Raw genomic sequence first — 23,039 nt, 5'->3', positions numbered from 1 at the left:
GTACATCTCCCCATTTGGGGAGATTTTCCAATAACAACGTGCAGAGTAAGAAACGACTTCGTCAAGTCCCATTCTCGGGACCACATTTTGACGGCGAGTGCGCACTGTACTGTGTATGCTACGTCGGTGTTGTTATATAGTAAGTTGAGGTAATAGCTTAGGGACCTCTCACACGAGAATGGGACTTGAATCAAGTCTAGTTTTCCCCCGCTTCATCGTGCGTTGAAATCTAGTTCTAGCTGTAGCTGTAGCTGCCAATTCGGATAGAGCTTTTAGCATTTTTTAAAACTCTGCATGGTAAACTGAGGTTTTCAGAGACACCATGTTATAAATCTTGTCATGAGCCCTGTTGGTCCTGAGAAAATGTTTTGCATAAATTTCTTGTGGATATCAAGAAACTTTGAAGGGATTTCCAAATGTATACCTTCCCTTTAACTCATATCTCCTTTCCCTTTAACTCATATCTCCTTTCCCTTTCTGCCCTATAGTCCTTGAAGAGCCAAAGCTTAGCGAAGTTCAACATTGTCTCGTGTCCACCGGTAACCCAAGTACTCATCAAGAGACCAGATACAAAGTACCAGCTTGGATTCAGTGTGCAAAATGGCATAGTAAGTTTTATGATCGAATGGGTCGTTTACAAACTCAACCACAGGTCTCATGGTAACCGTATGTTTGACCGCACAAGGGCTCCTTTCATCAATGAAGAGCCTTGCTTCACAATAACAGGTTTACTTTGTTGTGACTTCCTGTATGTAATAATTTCACAATAACAGGTTTACTTTGTTGTGACTTCCTGTATGTAATAATTTTGCGTATCCATAGTGAAATAAATATTAATATCAATGCAATAGATCAATGTTTTCTCTTTAAGGGAAGTAATGATTTCATATTTACAATCTGACTTGAACAGAAATGTTTATTAAAAAAGAAAAATAAGACGACAAGGTGGGTCGTGTCTCCTAAATGCTGAAAAGCTAAAACATCGCTGACTGGTTTATGTCAATAGACCCAAGCAGAGTCAGCAGAGATTTGGTTTGAGTACAGGTTGTGACTCTTGTGCCCTTGAGCAAAGGACTTAAAAATAATAATGATAATGATAATAATAGTAACAAGTATTTTGAACGCTCCCAATAGAAAACTATATCACAGCGTTTTTAAAAAAAACTGAAACTAGGCAGAGTAAACAACAAAATTTTATCAGAAAAGCTGCTTATGTACACAATGTTAGAAAAGAATGAGAAAAAGAGAAAGCTTAAACAAAGAAGAGATGTGTTTTCAGAAGTTTTTTAAATTGGTATGTGGATTTTGTGACTTTATAATGAAAGAAGGGATGTTGTTCCATTCTGTGGATGCTGTTACAGTGAATGTGCGATCGCCAGATTTGCTACGGGTCCTAGGAATGGGTAAGCAAAAATGGGTCTCGAGAAGAGCAAAGATTAGGGCCAGATGGGTTATGAGAAGTAAAGCAATCCTTGATATATAATGGCGTCTGGTCATGGAAGGCTTTAACAACAAACAAAAGTATGTGTACTTTGAAGAGAATTTAAATTATTGCTTCCTAAAAAGTTTGGAAGGTAGAGTATGATTTTGCTGTGCTTAAGCAGCTCTGTGAAATCGTGCCCTGAAAAGGTTTACCACTGAATTGTACATGTGGATAATTTGAGTTCTTCTTTCCTGTCCTAGATCTGTAGTTTAATGCGAGGTGGGATCGCAGAACGAGGAGGCGTACGCGTTGGTCATCGAATCATTGAGATTAATGGCACCAGTGTGGTTGCAACGGCACATGAGAAGATTGTCGAGATGTTATCAACATCGGTCGGAGAGGTAACTAAATACCTTAGATTCTCATCATAGCCCCATTATTATTATTATTATTATTATTATTATTATTATTGATATTATTCAACATTTATATATAGCGCCTCTCCAATTGATTGAAGCACTTTACAATAAATTTGGAATCAAAATCTACTAACAACTATTATATTAAACAGTGAATAACAATCCACTGCACAATAGCAAAGACTTTTTAAAAATATGAAGATATACACAAAATAATATAAGTATGAAAATGTTACAAGACAGCAAATGTTCAATAATAATTTAAAGGTACTAATAGTGTTCATACAAGTAGCCTTGCTCAAGGCAGTCGCTTTATTCGCTCCGAAAAGACGCCGCTGTAAACCCACCCATATACCCTGTGCGTGGTGCGTGCGATCACACCGCATGACCCGTATACACACTGTCACATCGGACGACTACTGTGCACATAAGTCATCCGCACTCGTACCACTAACCGCATGCGGAGGCCGCCAGGCCGACAGCCTTGTCGGGTCTGTAACTTCCGGGTTTAATGTGTTGTATTGAAAAATTGTGGAAAAAAATGGGGGGGGGGCTCTCGGATATCCTAGTATGTAGCCCATGAATATGTATATCTTTCGTCAGACCTATCAGACAACACAGGATGTGAGGCAAATGAATTATTCATTTTGACGTCCAATCACGCACTTCCCTTATCACGACCTTTGGACCCTATCATGCGTCCGTGGTGGTGGTGTGTGATGTAAACATGTCTCGTCTTTCCCGGGCATTATGGTAATGAGTTGACCGTGGGAACTCTTCGCTTATTATAGTAATGAGGTCAGTGGCTTCAACACAGACCCTACAAGGCTGTCGGCCTGACGGCCAACGCATGCGGATAGTGTACGGGGGCATCGTGTCGTGCGATGTTACGCACAGTGAATACGGGTGGGTTTTTATACAGCGGCGGTCTTTTTTTCGGAGTGAATAATTCGACTGCCTTGAGCAAGGCTATCATACAAGCAAAGCATAATATTATCACACAGGAATAAGATAAAAAGCTACTCATTAAAATGACACAAAACCTAAAACGAAATACTCGTCTTTGACAATTACCAAAGGTGTCCAGTTCCTTTAAGACTGAAACTACATGTAAATGCCAACTTGGTGTATGCAAACCCCATGAGAGATGGTGCGTAGTCTGAATCTGTGTCACTGAAATAACAGACAGCTTCTGCCAGACTTCTTACACCTAACACTCAAATCAAGAGACGGGTTTAGATTTTTTTCCTGAAACATTTTATCAACAACTTGTTTTGAAGAGATTTTTTTAAAGAGGATTAGAGAGGTTTCTTTCTTGGGGATACAAAGTGTAAAAATGTTATTTTGGTCTGGCTTATAGAAGTATTAAATTGCGTTGAACTGAAAGGTTTTGAGCTTTTCAGTTACTTGTTTGTTACAACATCTAGTGTTGTTTTTGTAGATTTCATGGAAAAGAGAATTATTTTGAGAAAGATTTTGAAAAAATCGTATTGCCATCAATCTCAACAAATAATTTTATTTGGGTAAACATCCAAAGCATCAAGTATCCCCCCCCCCAAAAAAAAAAACATGCTATGGCTTTTATTTCTCAAGAAAAACAAACTTAAGTGACTTTTTAATGGTGAGGGAAGATATTTTGATGCGAATGATTTAGCAACCTGTGGGCAAATTTGGCTGCCGGTTCTGCATACCCCAAAGGAGATGAGATAAATTCAGGAATGCTTTTTAGACGCAACAAACAGGGATAGTAATGAGTGCTTTCAGATACCTTCTTGCTTTAAAGCCATTATACACTTTCGGAACAGAAAAAAATAAAATAAAGTCCACAGATTTACAAATAACTTTCAGGGTTTACAGAAGGTAATGGTGAAAGACTTCTTTTAAAATGGTATTCCATGAAATACTTTACTTTTTGAGAAAACATTAAAACAATTAAGATATCGAGAATTACGGATTTATTTTAAACACATGTCATGACACGGGGAAACGTGCGGAAACAAGGGTGGGTTTTTTGTTATTTTCTCCCGACTCCGATGAATGATTGAGCCTAAATTTTCACAGGTTTGTTATTTTATATATAAGTTGTGATACACAAAGTGTGGGCCTTTGGACAATACTGTTTACCAGGAGTGTCCAATGGCTTTAAAAAGCTTATACTGTGGCTTGGGCTCTGCCTGGTTAGTACTTCCTTCTAGAAAATTGGATTGGAACTGCCTCTAGCTACCTGGCAATCTCGGTGGTCTTGTTGGTAAGACACTGCTCTAGAATTGCAAAGGTCGTGGGTTCGAAAACCACTCGAGTAATATGCCTGTGATTTGTTTTCATAGGACTCGGGGAAAGTACTGAGTATACAGTGCCTTACACACATCGGTGTAGATGGGTAAAAATCAAAATCAATATTCTTCATCCCAGATGCAAAATTTCAATCTATTATTCTAACTGTTGATGTTTTTACTTGTCCACAGATCCGCATGAAGACGATGCCATTGTCGATGTACAAGCTCCTAACGGGACAGGAACAACCTGTTTATATCTGAGCCAGAAAGACTCAATCAAACCAATCAATTGTAAATATCAGATGAAAGATAAACAAACAAACAATCGTTTAAAAGTACAAGAGACAACATTATAAAAGGTTTGTCGCTGTGCTGTTACTCCAATAATTGTACGAGATAACATTCCATGATGACGTTGGACGTAGACGTCGGTGATATCCATTCATTAGAGATATATCACTAGCTTCTTGGCATCCTATACAAGTGGAAGCCGTAGCTTAGTTCGTCTAGCAACCAGTACCGTCTCTACATGAAGGGATATGAAAGTTACGGGGTATCAGTCGTGTTGCTCTTAGTCCGTCTAGCATCCTGTATCAGCTTCACATGAACGGATACGAAAGCTACGGGGTGCCACTCTTGTTAAGCTTAGTCCGTCTCCACATGGACGGATGTGGTAGTTATGGGGTACCAGTCTCGTTAAGCTTAGTCCTCCGTCTAGCAACCAGTGTCGTCTCCACATGAACGAATATAAAAGTTACAAGGTACCAGTCTTGTTAAGCTTAGTTCGTCTAGCAGCCAGTATCATCTTCACATAGATGGATATGAAAGCTACGGGGTACCAGTCTCATTAGTCCCTCTAGCAACCAGTGTCATCTCCACATGAACGAATATGGAAGTTATGGGTACCAGTCTAGTTAAGCTTAGTCCATCTAGCACCCAGTATCATCTTAACATGAACGGATATGATAGCTACGAGGTACCAGTCTTATAAGTGAGTTCCCAATGGAGTACACCAGTGATATTTGTGTGCGAGTGTGACACTACTCAACATCTGAGGACTACAGACAGTCGACAGCTACTCCAATATCAAGGAGATGGGATTCAATGTTGAGCATTTACGTGCACTACATGTAGTACCAAGTACGATTGGATATTAATCAAATTTTTAAAAGGCGAAGAAGAAAAAAGAGGAGTAAAATCTGGTATACATGTAAAACTACCAATCTAAAAACAAAATAGTGTATAACTTAAAACTGGGAAGAGAATCGAGGGTAATTTTTCGTGGCCAGTGTAAATAAACTTTTGTAAATTTCATTTGAATGTCTGGTTCACCGACTCTCTAGAGTGAGTTGGCCAACATGTACTTGCATTTGAGGTTCACAGATAACGGTAAACAGACCATTGCTATGCCATATACGATCATTCAAGGTTGTGTGTGAATTGAAGGCTACAGCTATTCCGTGTCGTCGTGCTTTGAAGGACGACCACAGCGAAACCGCAACAGTCTTATCCTGAGCTGTAGCCGCCAATTTGGATATGGCCTTCTCTTACAAAGTGACCAAAATCAAGCAGCTACTGCTGTATGGCCATTGGCTGTAGCGATAATATTGAGGAATAGGTCTTTGAGCGGCTTGATCAGAAGCAACAGCCGAAGCCACTGATTCAGACATGGCTCAATACATGTAAGAGTTGGTAACACACCAAATACAGGGTTGATGAAGACCTAACGCCCAGTTCACACTTTCTGCAAATGCGATACAAATTTTGACGTCACAAATTGGCAACAAGTATAATTTGCAACAGTTGAGCCGTGTTCAACTCCTGCGAAACAATCACTGCCAAAATAGCCATGTGACGTCAAATTTAGCTTTGCATTCTCATTCGCAGGAAGTATGAACCGGGCATGACATTCCTGTATCAAACCATCCCTCTAGTCATGGTGAAAAAAAAATTAAGTATGATCAGAGGCCGTGAACCGAACATGATTCCATAATGTCAATTTGTGTAATTTATATTATAGTTGTGATGTTCAGGCCTTGTTTTTTATACCTCATAACCACGTCACTAATTGGGCGTAAGGAAGCTAAGTTGGCCCAAGTTGGAACAAACCTTTTAATGATTTTTCTTATTGTTTAAGTAATGAGCACTAGCAACTTGTGTCTCCACAGACAAACTCTTCTCTGATGAAGTAACTTGCTAACTTGAAGTAACCCCTGTTTTCCCACACCCCTAAGTTCCAACAACCCTAAGTTCCCATACCCCTAAGTTCCAACACCCCTAAGTTCCCATACCCCTAAGTTCCAACACCCCTAAGTTCCCACACCCCTAAGTTACAACAACCCTAAGTTCCCATACCCCTAAGTTCCCATACCCCTAAGTTCCAACACCCCTAAGTTCCCACACCCCTAAGTTCCAACAACCCTAAGTTCCCATACCCCTAAGTTCCAACAACCCTAAGTTCCCATACCCCTAAGTTCCAACACCCCTAAGTTCCCATACCCCTAAGTTCCAACACCCCATTAGTTCCCATACCCCTAAGTTCCAACACCCCTAAGTTCCCCTACCCCTAAGTTCCAACACCCCTAAGTTCCCATACCCCTAAGTTCCAACACCCCTAAGTTCCCACACCCCTAAGTTCCAACACCCCTAAGTTCCAACACCCCTAAGTTCCAACACCCCTAAGTTCCCCTACCCCAAAGTTCCAACACCCCTAAGTTCCCATACCCCTAAGTTCCAACACCCCTAAGTTCCCATACCCCTAAGTTCCAACACCCCTAAGTTCCCATACCCCTAAGTTCCAACACCCCTTAGTTCCCCTACCCCTAAGTTCCCCTACCCCTAAGTTCCAACACCCCTAAGTTCCCATACCCCTAAGTTCCAACACCCCTGATGTATTTTCCTGCTTCTAACCCCAACCCTAGCATATACCGGTAGATCATGAAGGGTTATCAGAACATGGGATTGTCGAAGCATAGGCACTGGTAATGAAGTCTCAGATCCCCTTCGAAGTGCTTAAATCAAAACTTGAAAACAAAATGATTGCATAAAATAGTGATTTTTAAAACCGACATCAATAGTTCAGTTGACGGTATGATAATTTATACACCAATTAAAATGTTCCGATGAATAGATTTTCCCGAAATTATTGTGTTATTGAAAAGTTTTGTAAGGTAAGGTTGCTTATTGATACATTGGTATCATATTCCATTGTAACATTATAAGATTGTCACAATAAACAAAGCAACCATTGTATTCATTGTTTTAAAAAAGTACATCGTTTAACGGATGACAATTTTATGGTTTAAATCAGTGACCGTCAGTCGTATTGATGACAGGTCGACTTTGTTCGACGCTTTCTTAAGTTGTACCCAGGTTCATATTTTTGTGCAAGTACCGTTTTACTTGATAAACTAACCACAAATTTTGACTAAAAGATCTGAATATTTAATGAATAAAGGTGTAATTCACAGTAATTCAGTATGGACATCAAACCAGTGAAGAGATTGTTAACGATTCTGAATGTGAAGCGAAATTAGAACATTCTACAATGATTAATAAATTCCATTATAAATATTCTTACCATGAGTATTACACCCCCTACAAAATGGTGCTTATTATTTACAATTCCTAGATTATTTGAGCGGTCAATTGACCCAGTTACTATTATTATTAATAATTATTATTGTTTTTCTTATTATTATTGTTATTAAAATGACTGTCGTTAATCTGTATTATCTAGGCATTTTTGAGAATATGTTGTAATTATTAGTAAAGTAAAAACAAAAAAAATCTAACAGTCTTTAATAGCTCCAAGTTGTAATCTATTTAAATGTTGGGTGTTTAACGGAAAGAGAATTTCAAAAACCTTTTTTATGAAAACTCGGGGGGTCTGTAATGAATACGCTTATAGCATGCAGTCTCCCTAACTCGCTAATTATTTAATGGCAACTATCTATTTAAAATGATGCTGAAATTGTAAATGTTAATTTCTGTGATTCTGTGATGGGGGAAGGCTTCCATGTTGTATGAGGGAACAGTCAAAATGATGTAAATATGTTTACCGAGAGAGAGGAGTAGAAGCGATGTTTGGTGACACGTAACTAAAAAATAATGTACTCCAATTTATTGTTTATTCTCCTGTACAAAAAAACCACACCAATCGCTCAAAGTTGGGGGGGGGGTCAGCTAACAAGGAGAGAAGGAACAGCTTACCAGCCAAATTGCCATACGGTTGCTTGTGATGTTACTGGTATCCAGCTCTGCAGGGGCGAATTCACACAAAAATTGAGACTTGTCCTACAGTCGTATATAGAAGGTGTCACAAATTTATCAAGGCTAATCCTAAATGACGTGTAACTCGTCTTAACTCGAGATAAGACTAGTCTTAACTCTTTGTGAAATCCACCCATGATTTGTGATTTTTGGACCTGGCCTTATTTCTTTCTCATTGCAAAGGCAGTTGTTCTCAAGTCACTTTTGTAATAAACTCAATAGGTCAGTATACGCATTCATAAAATACTACAATGTCTGATGGCGAGGTTTGATAGAACCTAACAGTTGTTATTATTTTGTGCATGACTTGTGGACTGGTTTGTATTCTTTAGATACTATAAGATTTTCTGTTCAGTCTTGTGTAGTTACAATCATGGTTTTGGTTGAGAAAAGTGCAACGCAAACAGCTTTGAAATGGCCGCTTGAATCTGGGCCCAATTTCATTAAAAAAATATTAAGCAGAAAATACTGCTTACAATATTTTTTTGCTAAAGAAAATTGGGTGGGGTACCAGCCACAATAATACAAACTTGATGTGATTTGGCTGGTAACCTGTTTCTGCTAAGCTGTACTTTGCTGTGCTTAGCAAGTTGACTGCTTACTGGCTTTATGGAAAATGGGGCCCTGTACATTGTTGGAGAAGGGCAAAAGGGGTGATCTGTTTTGAAAGTTGATTATACAAATTTGTTTGTAGGTGTCCAGATTGCCTAGCTTTCCCAACTGTGACACAATGAAAGACTGAGACGTTATTTTGGGGCTTAACAGACAAAATATTCTTTGTGTAAATCTTCTTTTACTCTTGAGTTTATGTAAGCATTGTAAAATTTTAATTAATAACAACAACTACCGGGTAAAAACTATGTGCTTTCTGCCAAAAGGTATAATGGAATTTTTGTTTTAGAAACAATGAAATCATTGCACATTATTAATTAATTAATTAATGCTGATTGTTATTTCACCTAATTTGATCGATAAGCTATGAATAATAATTACCGCCTAGTCGTAGTGTGATATTAACAAGCAACAATTCAGAAGTTAAACATTAAGAACCAAAATGCTGTTTATTTTTTTTAACATGAATTGGAATCGTTGGTTAATACATCCCAGGTCTTTCTGTTGTCAGTTAATTTCTGTTGTCAGTTGATCCGAATCGCGCATCTTTTTTTCCTTATAGTTTGAGGAAGCATTTGGAGTAAGTGAAGGCTAGTATTACGCACAACCGATCAACCTTCTTTTGAACCTCAACCGAGGGCGTCCTACTCAAATGATGTTTTATGCATCTTGTATATTGCTATTCAAAACACGGCAGCAAACTTTGCGCATCTTTGAACTGTTTTGTGGGAACTATAATTTCAATTTCTACTATTAGAACAAGTTACTGGGGTGCTGTACTCCCTTTTCAAAATTTAAAGGTCTTTGGTCGTTTGTAAAAAAACAAAAAATGAGAAAAATAGTAGCCTACACGTACAGTGCCCGAGTTACTGGAACTTGTGCAGTACCGCATTGCATTCGTAAGCCTATTTGAAGACAGTCACCAATTCTCCATCACTTTTTATTTTGATTTATTATAAGCAAACTGAATTGTGTAAAGTGTGGGATATTTCATTGGTAACCATCTTGATCTGTTAATTAATTTGAGTGTCCCTGGTACTTGGGACATCGAGGATCTCTCCTTATTATTGTACTCGGCCCAGTTTCAAGTAGAGTCGCCTAAGCAGAAAACACTGCTTAACAACATTGTCTGCTAAGCAGAAATGAGCAGGCTACCAGCCACAAATTGTACACGTGACATTGTAGTTTGGCTGGTAACCTTATTCTAGTAAGCATAATTTGATCGTGCTTAGCTACTTTTGTTTGTGCTTAAGCAGCTTTATGAAACTTGGCCCATGAATGCATTTTGTCCGTTGTTGTTATAGATAGTCACTAGTTAAAACTTGTGTCCTGATGTGAGTGGTTGATTTAATTCCCACCCTTTCTGTACAGTAATAAATAATCAATACTTCAGATGAAGAGCTTAAAAACAGTCAACTAATCAATAAAACAAAGATTGTACTCGGCTTACAGTGTCAAGACGGTTTCTTTCTGTTTTGTTTGATTTTTTTTATGGGAAGGAATGGTGTACGTTTGGTAAGGGTATAGGTATACGTTTGATGGTCACTAGTTAATAATAACCCGTTTTTATATAGCGCTTTTCACACTCGGAGGGCGTCCCAAAGCACTTCACATTTACCCCTGGTCACTGGGCCATAAATCACTCCTTAAACCATCTCAGCTCCCCGGTGGGGAGTATGCAGCCTGTGCAACATTAATATGCGCTACTCGGCTACATCAATCACAAGAACCATCTCAGCCCTCACAGGTACCCATTTACCCCTGGGTGGAGAGAAGCAATTATCGTTAAAAGTGTCTTGCTCAGGGACATAAGTGTCACGACCGGGATTCGAACCCACACTCTGCTGAACAGAAGCATCAGAGCTTGAGTTCGGTGTTCTTATCCACTCGGCCACGACACCCTAAGTTAGAACAATAACTGGTTATCAATAAACGCTGCATATCGATCTGCACTGTATAGACAGAAGTGGAACTCCATCATCAACAGGGTCACAAAGGGTCATGCATGACTCGTAGGACGACGACGACGACGACGACGACGGTTAGAACATAAAGGGCAATGGTTAGAAGTACATCAGTTTTCGATAACATATAGCGCATGCTGAGAATCGGTTCACTTTGAAGTAATGTTGAGAAAAAAAAGGTTTAATGTTTCATCCCCAAACATCGGAAGTTGAGAAATATTTCTCAGATTATGTACTCCGATTTCGGAATATTCTTTTCTGCGTGGACAAGATCGCTCTGGATTTTCGGGGAAAGTAACAAAACGCCACCACTTTTTAAAAGTAGACCTACAGCAAAAACAAAAAAAGGAAACGGTTCTGTATCCTGCCACCGTTTTTTCTATCTTTGTGAAATAAAATAGTATCTAATTCAAGTCAAAATTCGCATGGCATTCGCAGGAAGAATGAACCGGGCTACAGTCAAATACAACGTTTGGTAAGAGACCGGGTTCAGTATGGGATTGGGATTCGAACCGGGTTCAGTATTATTGAGAGCCACCAACCCACCATCTTACCGCATAGGCTGCCGTTATCTTAGCACACTTCATATATTAGGTGCGTTCGTTTAGCTTCCCTGGGTCGACCCCGGTGTGTGGCGGTTTTTATCCCAGGACAAGTGTGTGCAGATAATTACCCACGTTTGTCCTGGTAAAAAAAAAACACGCCACGCACCGGGGTCGACCCAGGGGAGCTAAACGAACGCACCCAAAGAGGTAATGCAACATGATGCGTCGGTTTGGTCCTTTAGAAGAAAAGACTAGCTTCAAAGTGATGACTTAGATCTACTCGAATGTTATATAAACAGCCCCCTTCCTCGAAATGCCATGGTTTCATCATTTACTCCAGAAAACAGGGGAAGGGAAGTGAACGTTGCAACTAAAACAAATTAACGCACGTGACCAGCAACTCCAGAAAAAAGGTAATTTTATTGCCTTCGAGTACGTCATCACTTCGAAACTCGTCTTTAATTATGACGTATAAAAACAGGACCGATACCGTTGCATAAGTTTGCATTATTTCCACAGAGTAAGTGAAGAGAACCGTAGCCTGTGCGGTAAGAGGTGCGCTTTCAATGCTACTGTCCCGGGTTCGAACCCCACTACTACCACTAATCTTTTTCTTTTACTAAGTCGTCCCAGCAGCGCATTATTTAAGTAGTGTTTAAAATCACCTCCTAACACCAACGGGCACTGTGGCGACACGGTGCACTGGATCGTTCGCTTGCGTGCGTTCCAGAGCTGGGAGACCCGGTTCGAATCCCGCCCCGTACCATAGGGACATGACTTTTACTGCTAGCACCAGTAAGTGATTGGGGTCCGTCATGTCTCTCCCCAAATTAGGGTAGGATGATTATCCCGGGTCGGAAAGTAAAGGAGGGGCCGGGACTAGCCATCCCTTAAGGGTTCTAATGGGTGATCACCACGCTGATTTCGATCAGACTTTGAGTCCCCTGAATGCCTGGTCTTCACTCTAACTAACTTTCTGCACAAATTTGTTTTAACTTTAAAAAACCTTTTCAAAGATATTGATTATTTAATGTTTTAGTGGATTGTTTCCGCTTATTTTTAAAGGAACGTTACATAATTTGTAAGAAAACATGATCGTAAAGATTACAGATTTACATCAAACTTAAACGGTCTAATAATGATGATTATATAGGAAACAACCCTTGAAACATTTCATGTCGTATTTTATGAGAAATAAATAATTTTCCTTTGCGTTTGGAGTTTATTGTTCAGTGAGCGTTTTATTCATTTTTTTGTGACAGTAGCATTGGAAGCCCACCTCTTACCGCACAGGCTACGGTTCTCTTCACAATCTTTATGCATCGGTATCGGTCCTGTTTTTATACGTCATAATTAAAGGCGAGACGATAAGCCTTGTATTTTTGATGAAATTGGGCTCAAATCAAATATACTCGCAAGGGGTAAGTCTTGCAATTATGAAGAAGTTGGCCTTAAATCAGATAAAAACGCAAAGGGTATAGCCTTGCATTTTTGATGAAATCGGGACTATAATCAGACAAACTCGCAAGGGGGTAAGTCTTGCATTTTTAATGAAGTGTTGCTTAAATCAGATAAAATCGCTAGGGGTAAGTCTTGCATTTTTGATGAAATGGGCTAAAATCAGAACAAAATGCTAGGGGTAAGTTTTGCATTTTTGATGAAATTGTGCCCAAATAAACTCGCAAGAGGTAAGCCTTGCACTTTTGATGATATTGGGCTAAAATCAGATAAACTCGCAAGGGTTAAGCCTTGCAGTTATGATGAAATTGGGACTAAAATCAAATAAAAAAACAAGGTATAAGTCTTGCATTTTTGATGAAGTTGCGCTTTAATCAGATAAAATCGCTAGGGGTAAGTCTTGCATTTTTGATGAAATTGGACCCAAATCAGATAAACTCGCAAGGGGTAAGCCTTGCTTTTTCGATGAAATTGGGCTAAAATCAGATGAAAATCGCAAGGGGTAAGCCTTGCATTTTTGATGAAATTGGGCTAAAATCAGATAAACTCGCAAGGGGTAAGTCTTGCAGTTTTGATGAAATTGGGCTCAAATCGGATGAAATCGCAAGAGGTAAGCCTTGCATTTTTGATGAATTTGGGCTAAAATCAGATAAAACCGCAAGAGGTAAGCCTTGCAATTTTGATGAAATTGGGCTAAAATCAGATAAACTCGCAAGGGGTAAGCCTTGTATTTTTGATGAAATTGGGCTAAAAACAGATAAACTCGCAAGGGGTTAGTCTTGCATTTTTGATGAAATTGGGGTAAAATCAGATAAACTCGCAAGGGGGTAAGTCTTGCATTTTTGATGAAATTGCGCTAAAATCAGATAAACTCGCAAGGGGTAAGCCTTGCATTTTTGATGAACTGGGGATTTACCAAAATAAAAACGCAAGGGGTAAGTCTTGCATTTTTGATGAAATTGTGCTAAAATCAGATGAAATAGCAAGGGGTAAGCCTTGCATTTTTTTATGAAATTGGGATCAAATCAGATGAAATCGCAAAGGGTATTACCTTGCATTTTTGATGAAATTGGGCTAAAATCAGATAAATCGCAAGGGGTACGTCTTGCATTTTTGATGAAATTGGGCTAAAATCAGATAAAATCGCAAGGGGTAAACCTTGCATTTTTTATGAAATTGGGCTCAAATCAGATGAAATCGCAAGAGGTAAGCCTTGCATTTTTGATAAAATTGGGCTTAAATCAGATAAAACCGCAAGAGGTAAGCCTTGCAATTTTGATGAAATTGGGCTAAAATCAGATAAACTCGCAAGGGGTAAGTCTTGCATTTTTGATGAAATTGGGCTCAAATCGGATGAAATCGCAAGAGGTAAGCCTTGCATTTTTGATGAATTTGGGCTAAAATCAGATAAAACCGCAAGAGGTAAGCCTTGCAATTTTGATGAAATTGGGCTAAAATCAGATAAACTCGCAAGGGGTAAGCCTTGCTTTTTCGATGAAATTGGGCTAAAATCAGATAAAACCGCAAGAGGTAAGCCTTGCAATTTTGATGAAATTGGGCTAAAATCAGATAAACTCGCAAGGGGTAAGCCTTGCATTTTTGATGAAATTGGGACTAAAATCAAATAAAAAAGCAAGGTATAAGTCTTGCATTTTTGATGAAGTTGCGCTTTAATCAGATGAAATCGCAAGAGGTAAGCCTTGCATTTTTGATAAAATTGGGCTCAAATCAGATAAAACCGCAAGAGGTAAGCCTTGCAATTTTGATGAAATTGGGCTAAAATCAGATCAACTCGCAAGGGGTAAGTCTTGCATTTTTGATGAAATTGGGCTCAAATCGGATGAAATCGCAAGAGGTAAGCCTTGCATTTTTGATGAATTTGGGCTAAAATCAGATAAAACCGCAAGAGGTAAGCCTTGCAATTTTGATGAAATTGGGCTAAAATCAGATAAACTCGCAAGGGGTAAGCCTTGTATTTTTGATGAAATTGGGCTAAAATCAGATAAACTTGCAAGGGGTAAGCCTTGCTTTTTCGATGAAATTGGGCTAAAATCAGATGAAAATCGCAAGGGGTATTGCCTTGCATTTTTAATGAATTTGGGCTCAAATCAGATGAAATCGCAAAAGGTAAGCCTTGCATTTTTGATAAAATTGGGCTCAAATCAGATAAAACCGCAAGAGGTAAGCCTTGCAATTTTGATGAAATTGGGCTCAAATCAGATGAAATCGCAAAGGGTATTATCTTGCATTTTTGATGAAATTGGGCTAAAATCAGAACAAATTGCTAGGGGTAAGTTTTGCATTTTTGATGAAATTGTGCCCAAATAAACTCGCAAGAGGTAAGCCTTGCAGTTATGATGAAATTGGGACTAAAATCAAATAAAAAAGCAAGGTATAAGTCTTGCATTTTTGATGAAGTTGCGCTTTAATCAGATAAAATCGCTAGGGGTAAGTCTTGCATTTTTGATGAAATTGGACCCAAATCAGATAAACTCGCAAGGGGTAAGCCTTGCTTTTTCGATGAAATTGGGCTAAAATCAGATGAAAATCGCAAGGGGTATTGCCTTGCATTTTTGATGAAATTGGGCTCAAATCAGATGAAATCGCAAGAGGTAAGCCTTGCATTTTTGATAAAATTGGGCTCAAATCAGATAAAACCGCGAGAGGTAAGCCTTGCAATTTTGATGAAATTGGGCTAAAATCAGATAAACTCGCAAGGGGTAAGTCTTGCATTTTTGATGAAATTGGGCTCAAATCGGATGAAATCGCAAGAGGTAAGTTTTGCATTTTTGATGAATTTGGGCTAAAATCAGATAAAACCGCAAGAGGTAAGCCTTGCAATTTTGATGAAATTGGGCTAAAATCAGATAAACTCGCAAGGGGTAAGCCTTGTATTTTTGATGAAATTGGGCTAAAATCAGATCAACTCGCAAGGGGTAAGTCTTGCATTTTTGATGAAATTGGGCTCAAATCGGATGAAATCGCAAGAGGTAAGCCTTGCATTTTTGATGAAATTGGGCTAAAATCCGATTAAATGGCAAGGGGTAAGCCTTGCATTTTTGATGAAATTGGGCTAGATCCCTTGCGATTTTATCTGATTTTAGACCAATTTAATGAAAAAAATGCAAGGCTTACCCCTGGCGATTGGGTTCAAATCAGATAACTCGCAGGGGGTACGTCTTGCATTTTTGATGAAATTGGGCTGAAGTCAGACAAAATCGCAAGGGGTAAGCCTTGCTTTTTTGATGAAATTGGGCTAAAATCAGATAAAATTGCAAGGGGTAAGCCTTGCATTTTTTATGATTAACATCAATTCACGTCAAAATTCGCATGGCATTCGCAGGAAGTATGAAATAAAATAGTATCTAATTCAAGTCAAAATTCGCATGGCATTCGCAGGAAGAATGAACCGGGCTACAGTCAAATACAACGTTTGGTAAGAGACCGGGTTCAGTATGGGATTGGGATTCGAACCGGGTTCAGTATTATTGAGAGCCACCAACCCACCATCTTACCGCATAGGCTGCCGTTATCTTAGCACACTTCATATATTGGGTGCGTTCGTTTAGCTTCCCTGGATCGACCCCGGTGTGTGGCGGTTTTTATCCCAGGACAAGTGTGTGCAGAAAATTACCCACGTTCGTCCTAGTAAAAAAAAACACGCCACGCACCGGGGTCGACCCAGGGGAGCTAAACGAACGCACCCAAAGAGGTAATGCAACATGATGCGTCGGTTTGGTCCTTTAGAAGAAAAGACTAGCTTCAAAGTGATGACTTAGATCTACTCGAATGTTATATAAACAGCCCCCTTCCTCGAAATGTCATGGTTTCATCATTTACTCCAGAAAACAGGGGAAGGGAAGTGAACGTTGCAACTAAAACAAATTTACGCACGTGACCAGCAACTCCAGACAAAAAGGTAATTTTATTGCCTTCGAGTACGTCATCACATCGAAACTCGTCTTTAATGATGACGTATAAAAACAGGACCGATACCGATGCATAAGATTGCATTATTTTCACAGAGTAATTGAAGAGAACCGTAGCCTGTGCGGTAAGAGGTGCGCTTTCAATGCTACTGTCCCGGGTTCGAACCCCACTACTACCACTAATCTTTTTCTTTTACTAAGTCGTCCCAGCAGCGCATTATTTAAGTAGTGTTTAAAATCACCTCCTAACACCAACGGGCACTGTGGCGACACGGTGCACTGGATCGTTCGCTTGCGTGCGTTCCAGAGCTGGGAGACCCGGTTCGAATCCCGCCCCGTACCAAAGGGACATGACTTTTACTGCTAGCACCAGTAAGTGATTGGGGTCCGTCATGTCTCTCCCCAAATTAGGGTAGGATGATTATCCCGGGTCGGAAAGTAAAGGAGGGACCGGGACTAGCCATCCCTTAAGGGTTCTAATGGGTGATCACCACGCTGGTTTCGATCAGACTTTGAGTCCCCTGAATGCCTGGTCTTCACTCTAACTAACTTTCTGCACAAATTTGTTTTAACTTTAAAAAACCTTTTAAAAGAAATTGATTATTTAATGTTTTAATGGATTGTTTCCGCTTATTTTTAAATAATTTGTAAGAAAACATGATCGTGAAGATTACAGATTTACATCAAACTTAAACGGTCTAATAATGATGATTATATGGGAAACAACCGTTGAAACATTTCATTTTTATGAGAAATAAATAATTTTCCATTGCGTTTGGAGTTTATTGTTCAGTGAGCGTTTTATTCATTTTTTTTTTTGTGACAGTAGCATTGGAAGCCCACCTCTTACCGCACAGGCTACGGTTCTCTTCACAATCTTTATGCATCGGTATCGGTCCTGTTTTTATACGTCATAATTAAAGGCGAGACGATAAGCCTTGTATTTTTGATGAAATTGGGCTCAAATAAGATATACTCGCAAGGGGTAAGTCTTGCAATTATGAAGAAGTTGGCCTTAAATCAGATAAAAACGCAAGGGGTATAGCTTTGCATTTTTGATGAAATCGGGGCTAAAATCAGATAAACTCGCAAGGGTTAAGCCTTGCAGTTTTGATGAAATTTGGGACTAAAATCAAATAAAAAAGCAAGACATAAGTCTTGCATTTTTGATGAAGTTGCGCTTTAATCAGATAAAATCGCTACACTCAGAAAAATATTTACACAAGTTGTGTAAAAAAAACCATGTTTTAGAGGCAGGGGGTGAACCTGCTAACAGTTAGGTAAACTTTTACCAGTTCGTTGCAGGGTAAAACTTACACAACAAATACTTACAAACTTACTTCGTTTAGGAGTAAACATATTTACCTAAATTTTAAGTAAACGCTAGATATGTAAAATATTACACATTGATTGTGTAAACCTTACACTTTTATGACATGTAAAACTATTCCGCGTTACCCTTTGTATGGGTTAAAACTTTAATTTACCTTATAGCTGTGTAATTATTATTATTTTACTGTTTGTTTAGGTAAAATGTTTACTTGGATTGTGTGTAGTCGTACACAATTACATATTTTTTACCGTTGTACCCTTTTCCCGTCTGAACGTTTGAGTAAGGCCTTACTGCCTGTTCGTGCTCGTCGAGCAAAAGTTACAAGCATGGGGATTTTGCTCCTTGATGGACGTAATGAAAGGTGAGTTTCTCAAAAACAATTGCGATCTGCAGTCATATACACAGACTGATGTGTGTCGTATTATTATTTGTTAGTTTTTACAACCATTTCGGCCTACATTTTTGTCATAAACTTGAAGGTGTCTGCAGCGCTATAAAGTGGGCATGTGTTGTAACGTGTTGCAACATGTTGTTTTGCTATATCAGCACTATATAGCGCTGTAGACATCTTCAAGTTCATGGCAAACATGTAGGTCAGAATGGTTGTAAAAACTAACAAATAATAATACGACACACATCAGTAGATATGACTGTAGATCGTAACAACTTTTGAGAAACTCACCTTTTAATACGTCCACCTAGGAGCAAAAATCTCCATTCTTGTTACTTTTGCTCGACGAGCACGAACGACATGACTGCATGGACTGAGACGTTAGCAACTTGTCACGCAGACGCGCGTGCGCACACGAGGGGAAAAACAAAAAACATAACTTGCGTGCAAACACCGGATTCTTTTCACAGTTCCTAGTAAGACCTACTATCAGATAAACTCGCAAGGGTTAAGCCTTGCAGTTTTGATGAAATTTGGGACTAAAATCAAATAAAAAAGCAAGACATAAGTCTTGCATTTTTGATGAAGTTGCGCTTTAATCAGATAACATCGCTAGGGGTAAGTCTTGCATTTTTGATGAAATTGGACCCAAATCAGAAAAACTCGCAAGGGGTAAGCCTTGCTTTTTCGATGAAATTGGGCTAAAATCAGATGAAAATCGCAAGGGGTATTGCCTTGCATTTTTGATGAAGTTGGGCTCAAATCGGCTAAAATCAGAGAAAACCGCAAGAGGTAAGCCTTGCAATTTTGATGAAATTGGGCTAAAATCAGATAAACTCGCAAGGGGTAAGCCTTGTATTTTTGATGAAATTGGGCTAAAATCAGGCAAACTCGCAAGGGGTAAGTCTTGCGTTTTTGATGAAATTGGGCTCAAATCAGATAAACTCGCAAGGGGGTAAGTCTTGCATTTTTGATGAAATTGCGCTAAAATCAGATAAACTCGCAAGGGGTAAGCCTTGCATTTTTGATGAACTGGGGATTTACCAAAATAAAAACGCAAAGGGTAAGTCTGCATTTTTGATGAAATTGTGCTAAAATCAAAAGAAATAGAAAGGGGTAAGCCTTGCATTTTGTATGAAATTGGGCTAAAATCAGATAAATCGCAAGGGGTACGTCTTGCATTTTTGATGAAATTGGGCTAAAATCAGATAAAATCGCAAGGGGTAAGCCTTGCATTTTTTATGAAATTGGGCTCAAATCAGATGAAGTCGCAAGGGGTAAGCCTTGCTGTTTTGACGAAATTGGGGTAAAATCAGATAAACTCGCAAGGGGTAAGTCTTGCAAATTTGATGAAATTGGGCTAAAATCAGATAAACTCGCAAGGGTTAAGCCTTGCAGTTTTGAAGAAATTGGGACTAAAATCAAATAAAAAAGCAATGTATAAGTCTTGCATTTTTGATGAAGTCGCGCTTTAATCAGATAAACTCCCAAGGGGTAAGTCTTGCATTTTTGATGAAATTGGACCCAAATCAGATAAACTCGCAAGAGGTAAGCCTTGCTTTTTCGATGAAATTGGGCTGAAATCAGATAAAATCGCAAGGGGTAAGGCCTTGCATTTTTGGTGAAATTGGGCTCAAATCAGATGAAATCGCAAGAGGTAAGCCTTGCATTTTTGATGAAATTGGGCTCAAATCAGATAAAACCGCAAGAGGTAAGCCTTGCAATTTTGATGAAATTGGGCTAAAATCAGATAAACTCGCCTTGCATTTTTGATGAAATTGCGCTAAAATCAGATAAACTCGCAAGGGGTAAGTCTTGCATTTGTGATGAAATTGGGCTCAAATCAGATGAAATTGCAAAAGGTAAGCCTTGCATTTTTGATGAATTTGGGCTAAAATCAGATTAAACCGCAAGAGGTAAGCCTTGCAATTTTGATGAAATTGTGCTAAAATCAGATAAACTCGCAAGGGGTAAAGCCTTGCATTTTTGATGAAATTGGGCTAAAATCAGATAAACTCGCAAGGGGTAAGTCTTGCATTTTTGATGAAATTGGGGTAAAATCAGATAAACTCGCAAGGGGTAAGTCTTGCATTTTTGATGAAATTGCGCTAAATTCAGATAAACTCGCAAGGGGTAAGCCTTGCATTTTTGATGAAGTTGGGCTAAAATCAGGCAAACTCGCAAGGGGTAAGTCTTGCATTTTTGATGAAATTGGGCTCAAATCAGATAAACTCGCAAGGGGGTAAGTCTTGCATTTTTGATGAAATTGCGCTAAAATCAGATAAACTCGCAAGGGGTAAGCCTTGCATTTTTGATGAACTTGGGATTTACCAAAATAAAAACGCAAGGGGTAAGTCTGCATTTTTGATGAAATTGGGCTAAAATCAGATAAAATCACAAGGGGTAAGCCTTGCATTTTTTTTTATGAAATTGGGCTAAAATCAGATGAAATCGCAAGGGGTAAGCCTTGCATTTTTTATGAAATTGGGCTCAAATCAGATGAAGTCGCAAGGGGTAAGCCTTGCTGTTTTGACGAAATTGGGGTAAAATCAGATAAACTCGCAAGGGGTAAGTCTTGCAATTTTGAAGAAATTGGGCTAAAATCAGATAAACTCGCAAGGGTTAAGCCTTGCAGTTTTGAAGAAATTGGGACTAAAATCAAATAAAAAAGCAAGGTATAAGTCTTGCATTTTTGATGAAGTCGCGCTTTAATCAGATAAACTCGCAAGGGGTAAGCCTTGCATTTTTGATGAAATGGCGCTAAAATCAGATAAACTCGCAAGGGGTAAGTCTTGCATTTGTGATGAAATTGGGCTCAAATCAGATGAAATCGCAAGAGGTAAGCCTTGCATTTTTGATGAAATTGGGCTCAAATCAGATAAAACCGCAAGAGGTAAGCCTTGCAATTTTGATGAAATTGGGCTAAAATCAGATAAAATCGCAAGGAGTAATGCCTTGCATTTTTGATGAAATTGGGCTCAAATCAGATGAAATCGCAAGAGGTATAAGCCTTGCATTTTTGATGAAATTGGGCTCAAATCAGATAAAACCGCAAGAGGTAAGCCTTGCATTTTTTTTATGAGATTGGGCTAAAATCAGATGAAATCGCAAGGGGTAAGCCTTGCATTTTGTATGAAATTGCGCTCAAATCAGATGAAGTCGCAAGGGGTAATCCTTGCTGTTTTGACGAAATTGGGGTAAAATCAGATGAACTCGCAAGGGGTAAGTCTTGCATTTTTGATGAAATTGCGCTAAAATCAGATAAACTCGCAAGGGGTAAGCCTTGCATTTTTGATGAACTGGGGATTTACCAAAATAAAAACGCAAGGGGTAAGTCTTGCATTTTTGATGAAATTGTGCTAAAATCAGATGAAATAGCAAGGGGTAAGCCTTGCATTTTTTTTCATGAAATTGGGCTCAAATCAGATAAATCGCAAGGGGTACGTCTTGCATTTTTAATGAAATTGGGCTAAAATCAGATAAAATCGCAAGGGGTAAGCCTTGCTTTTTTATTTAGGAAATTGGGCTAAAATCAGATGAAATCGCAAGGGGTAAGCCTTGCATTTTTTATGAAATTGGGCTCAAATCAGATGAAGTCGCAAGGGGTAAGCCTTGCTTTTTTGATGAAATTGGGCTCAAATCAGATGAAATCGCAAGGGGTAAGCCTTGCTTTTTTGATGAAATTGGGCTAAAATCAGATGAAATCACAAGGGGTAAGCCTTCCCTTTTTGATGAAATTGGGGTAAAATCAGATAAACTCGCAAGGGGTAAGCCTTGCATTTTTTGTGAAATTTGGCTAAAATCAGATAAAATCGCAAAAGGTAATGCCTTGCATTTTTAATGAAATTGGGCTCAAATCAGATGAAATCGCAAGAGGTATGCCTTGCATTTTTGATGAAATTGGGCTAAAATCAGAGAAAACCGCAAGGGGTAAGTCTTGCATTTTTGATGAAATTGGGCTAAAATCAGATAAACTCGCAACGGGTAAGTCTTGCATTTTTGATGAAATTGGACCCAAATCAGAAAAACTCGCAAGGGGTAAGCCTTGCTTTTTCGATGAAATTGGGCTAAAATCAGATGAAAATGGCAAGGGGTATTGCCTTGCATTTTTGATGAAATTGGGCTAAAATCACATGAAACCGCAAGGGGTAAGCCTTGCATTTTTGATGAAACTGTGCTAAAATCAGATAAATCGCAAGGGGTACGTCTTGCATTTTTGATGAAATTGGGCTAAAATCAGACAAAATCGGAAGGGGTAAGCCTTGCATTTTTTTTATGAAATTGGGCTCAAATCAGATGAAGTCGCAAGGGGTAAGCCTTGCTGTTTTGACGAAATTGGGGTAAAATCAGATGAACTCGCAAGGGTTAAGCCTTGCAGTTTTGAAGAAATTGGGACTAAAGTCAAATAAAAAAGCAA

At 38.9% G+C, this 23,039-nt stretch overlaps 1 protein-coding gene across 5 annotated transcripts in view; it reads left to right on the top strand.

The window, feature by feature from the left end:
- LOC139941350 (uncharacterized) overlaps nt 1-10,442 on the top strand; it is a 152,159-nt gene extending 141,717 nt beyond the window's left edge. For all 5 annotated transcript variants that reach the window (XM_071937803.1, XM_071937800.1, XM_071937802.1 and 2 more), the window contains 3 exons: nt 489-608; nt 1,684-1,824; nt 4,308-10,442. In XM_071937803.1, coding sequence (XP_071793904.1) covers nt 489-608; nt 1,684-1,824; nt 4,308-4,379 — 333 coding nt within the window. In that variant the 3' untranslated portion in view covers nt 4,380-10,442. The remainder of the gene's footprint in view (nt 1-488; nt 609-1,683; nt 1,825-4,307) is intronic.
- The last annotated feature ends 12,597 nt before the right edge of the window (nt 10,443-23,039 follow it).

The sequence above is a fragment of the Asterias amurensis genome, chromosome 9 (assembly GCF_032118995.1).
Source record: "Asterias amurensis chromosome 9, ASM3211899v1".
In the NCBI taxonomy this organism is placed as follows: Eukaryota; Metazoa; Echinodermata; class Asteroidea; order Forcipulatida; family Asteriidae; genus Asterias; species Asterias amurensis.
This window is presented reverse-complemented; position numbering and strand designations above follow the sequence as displayed.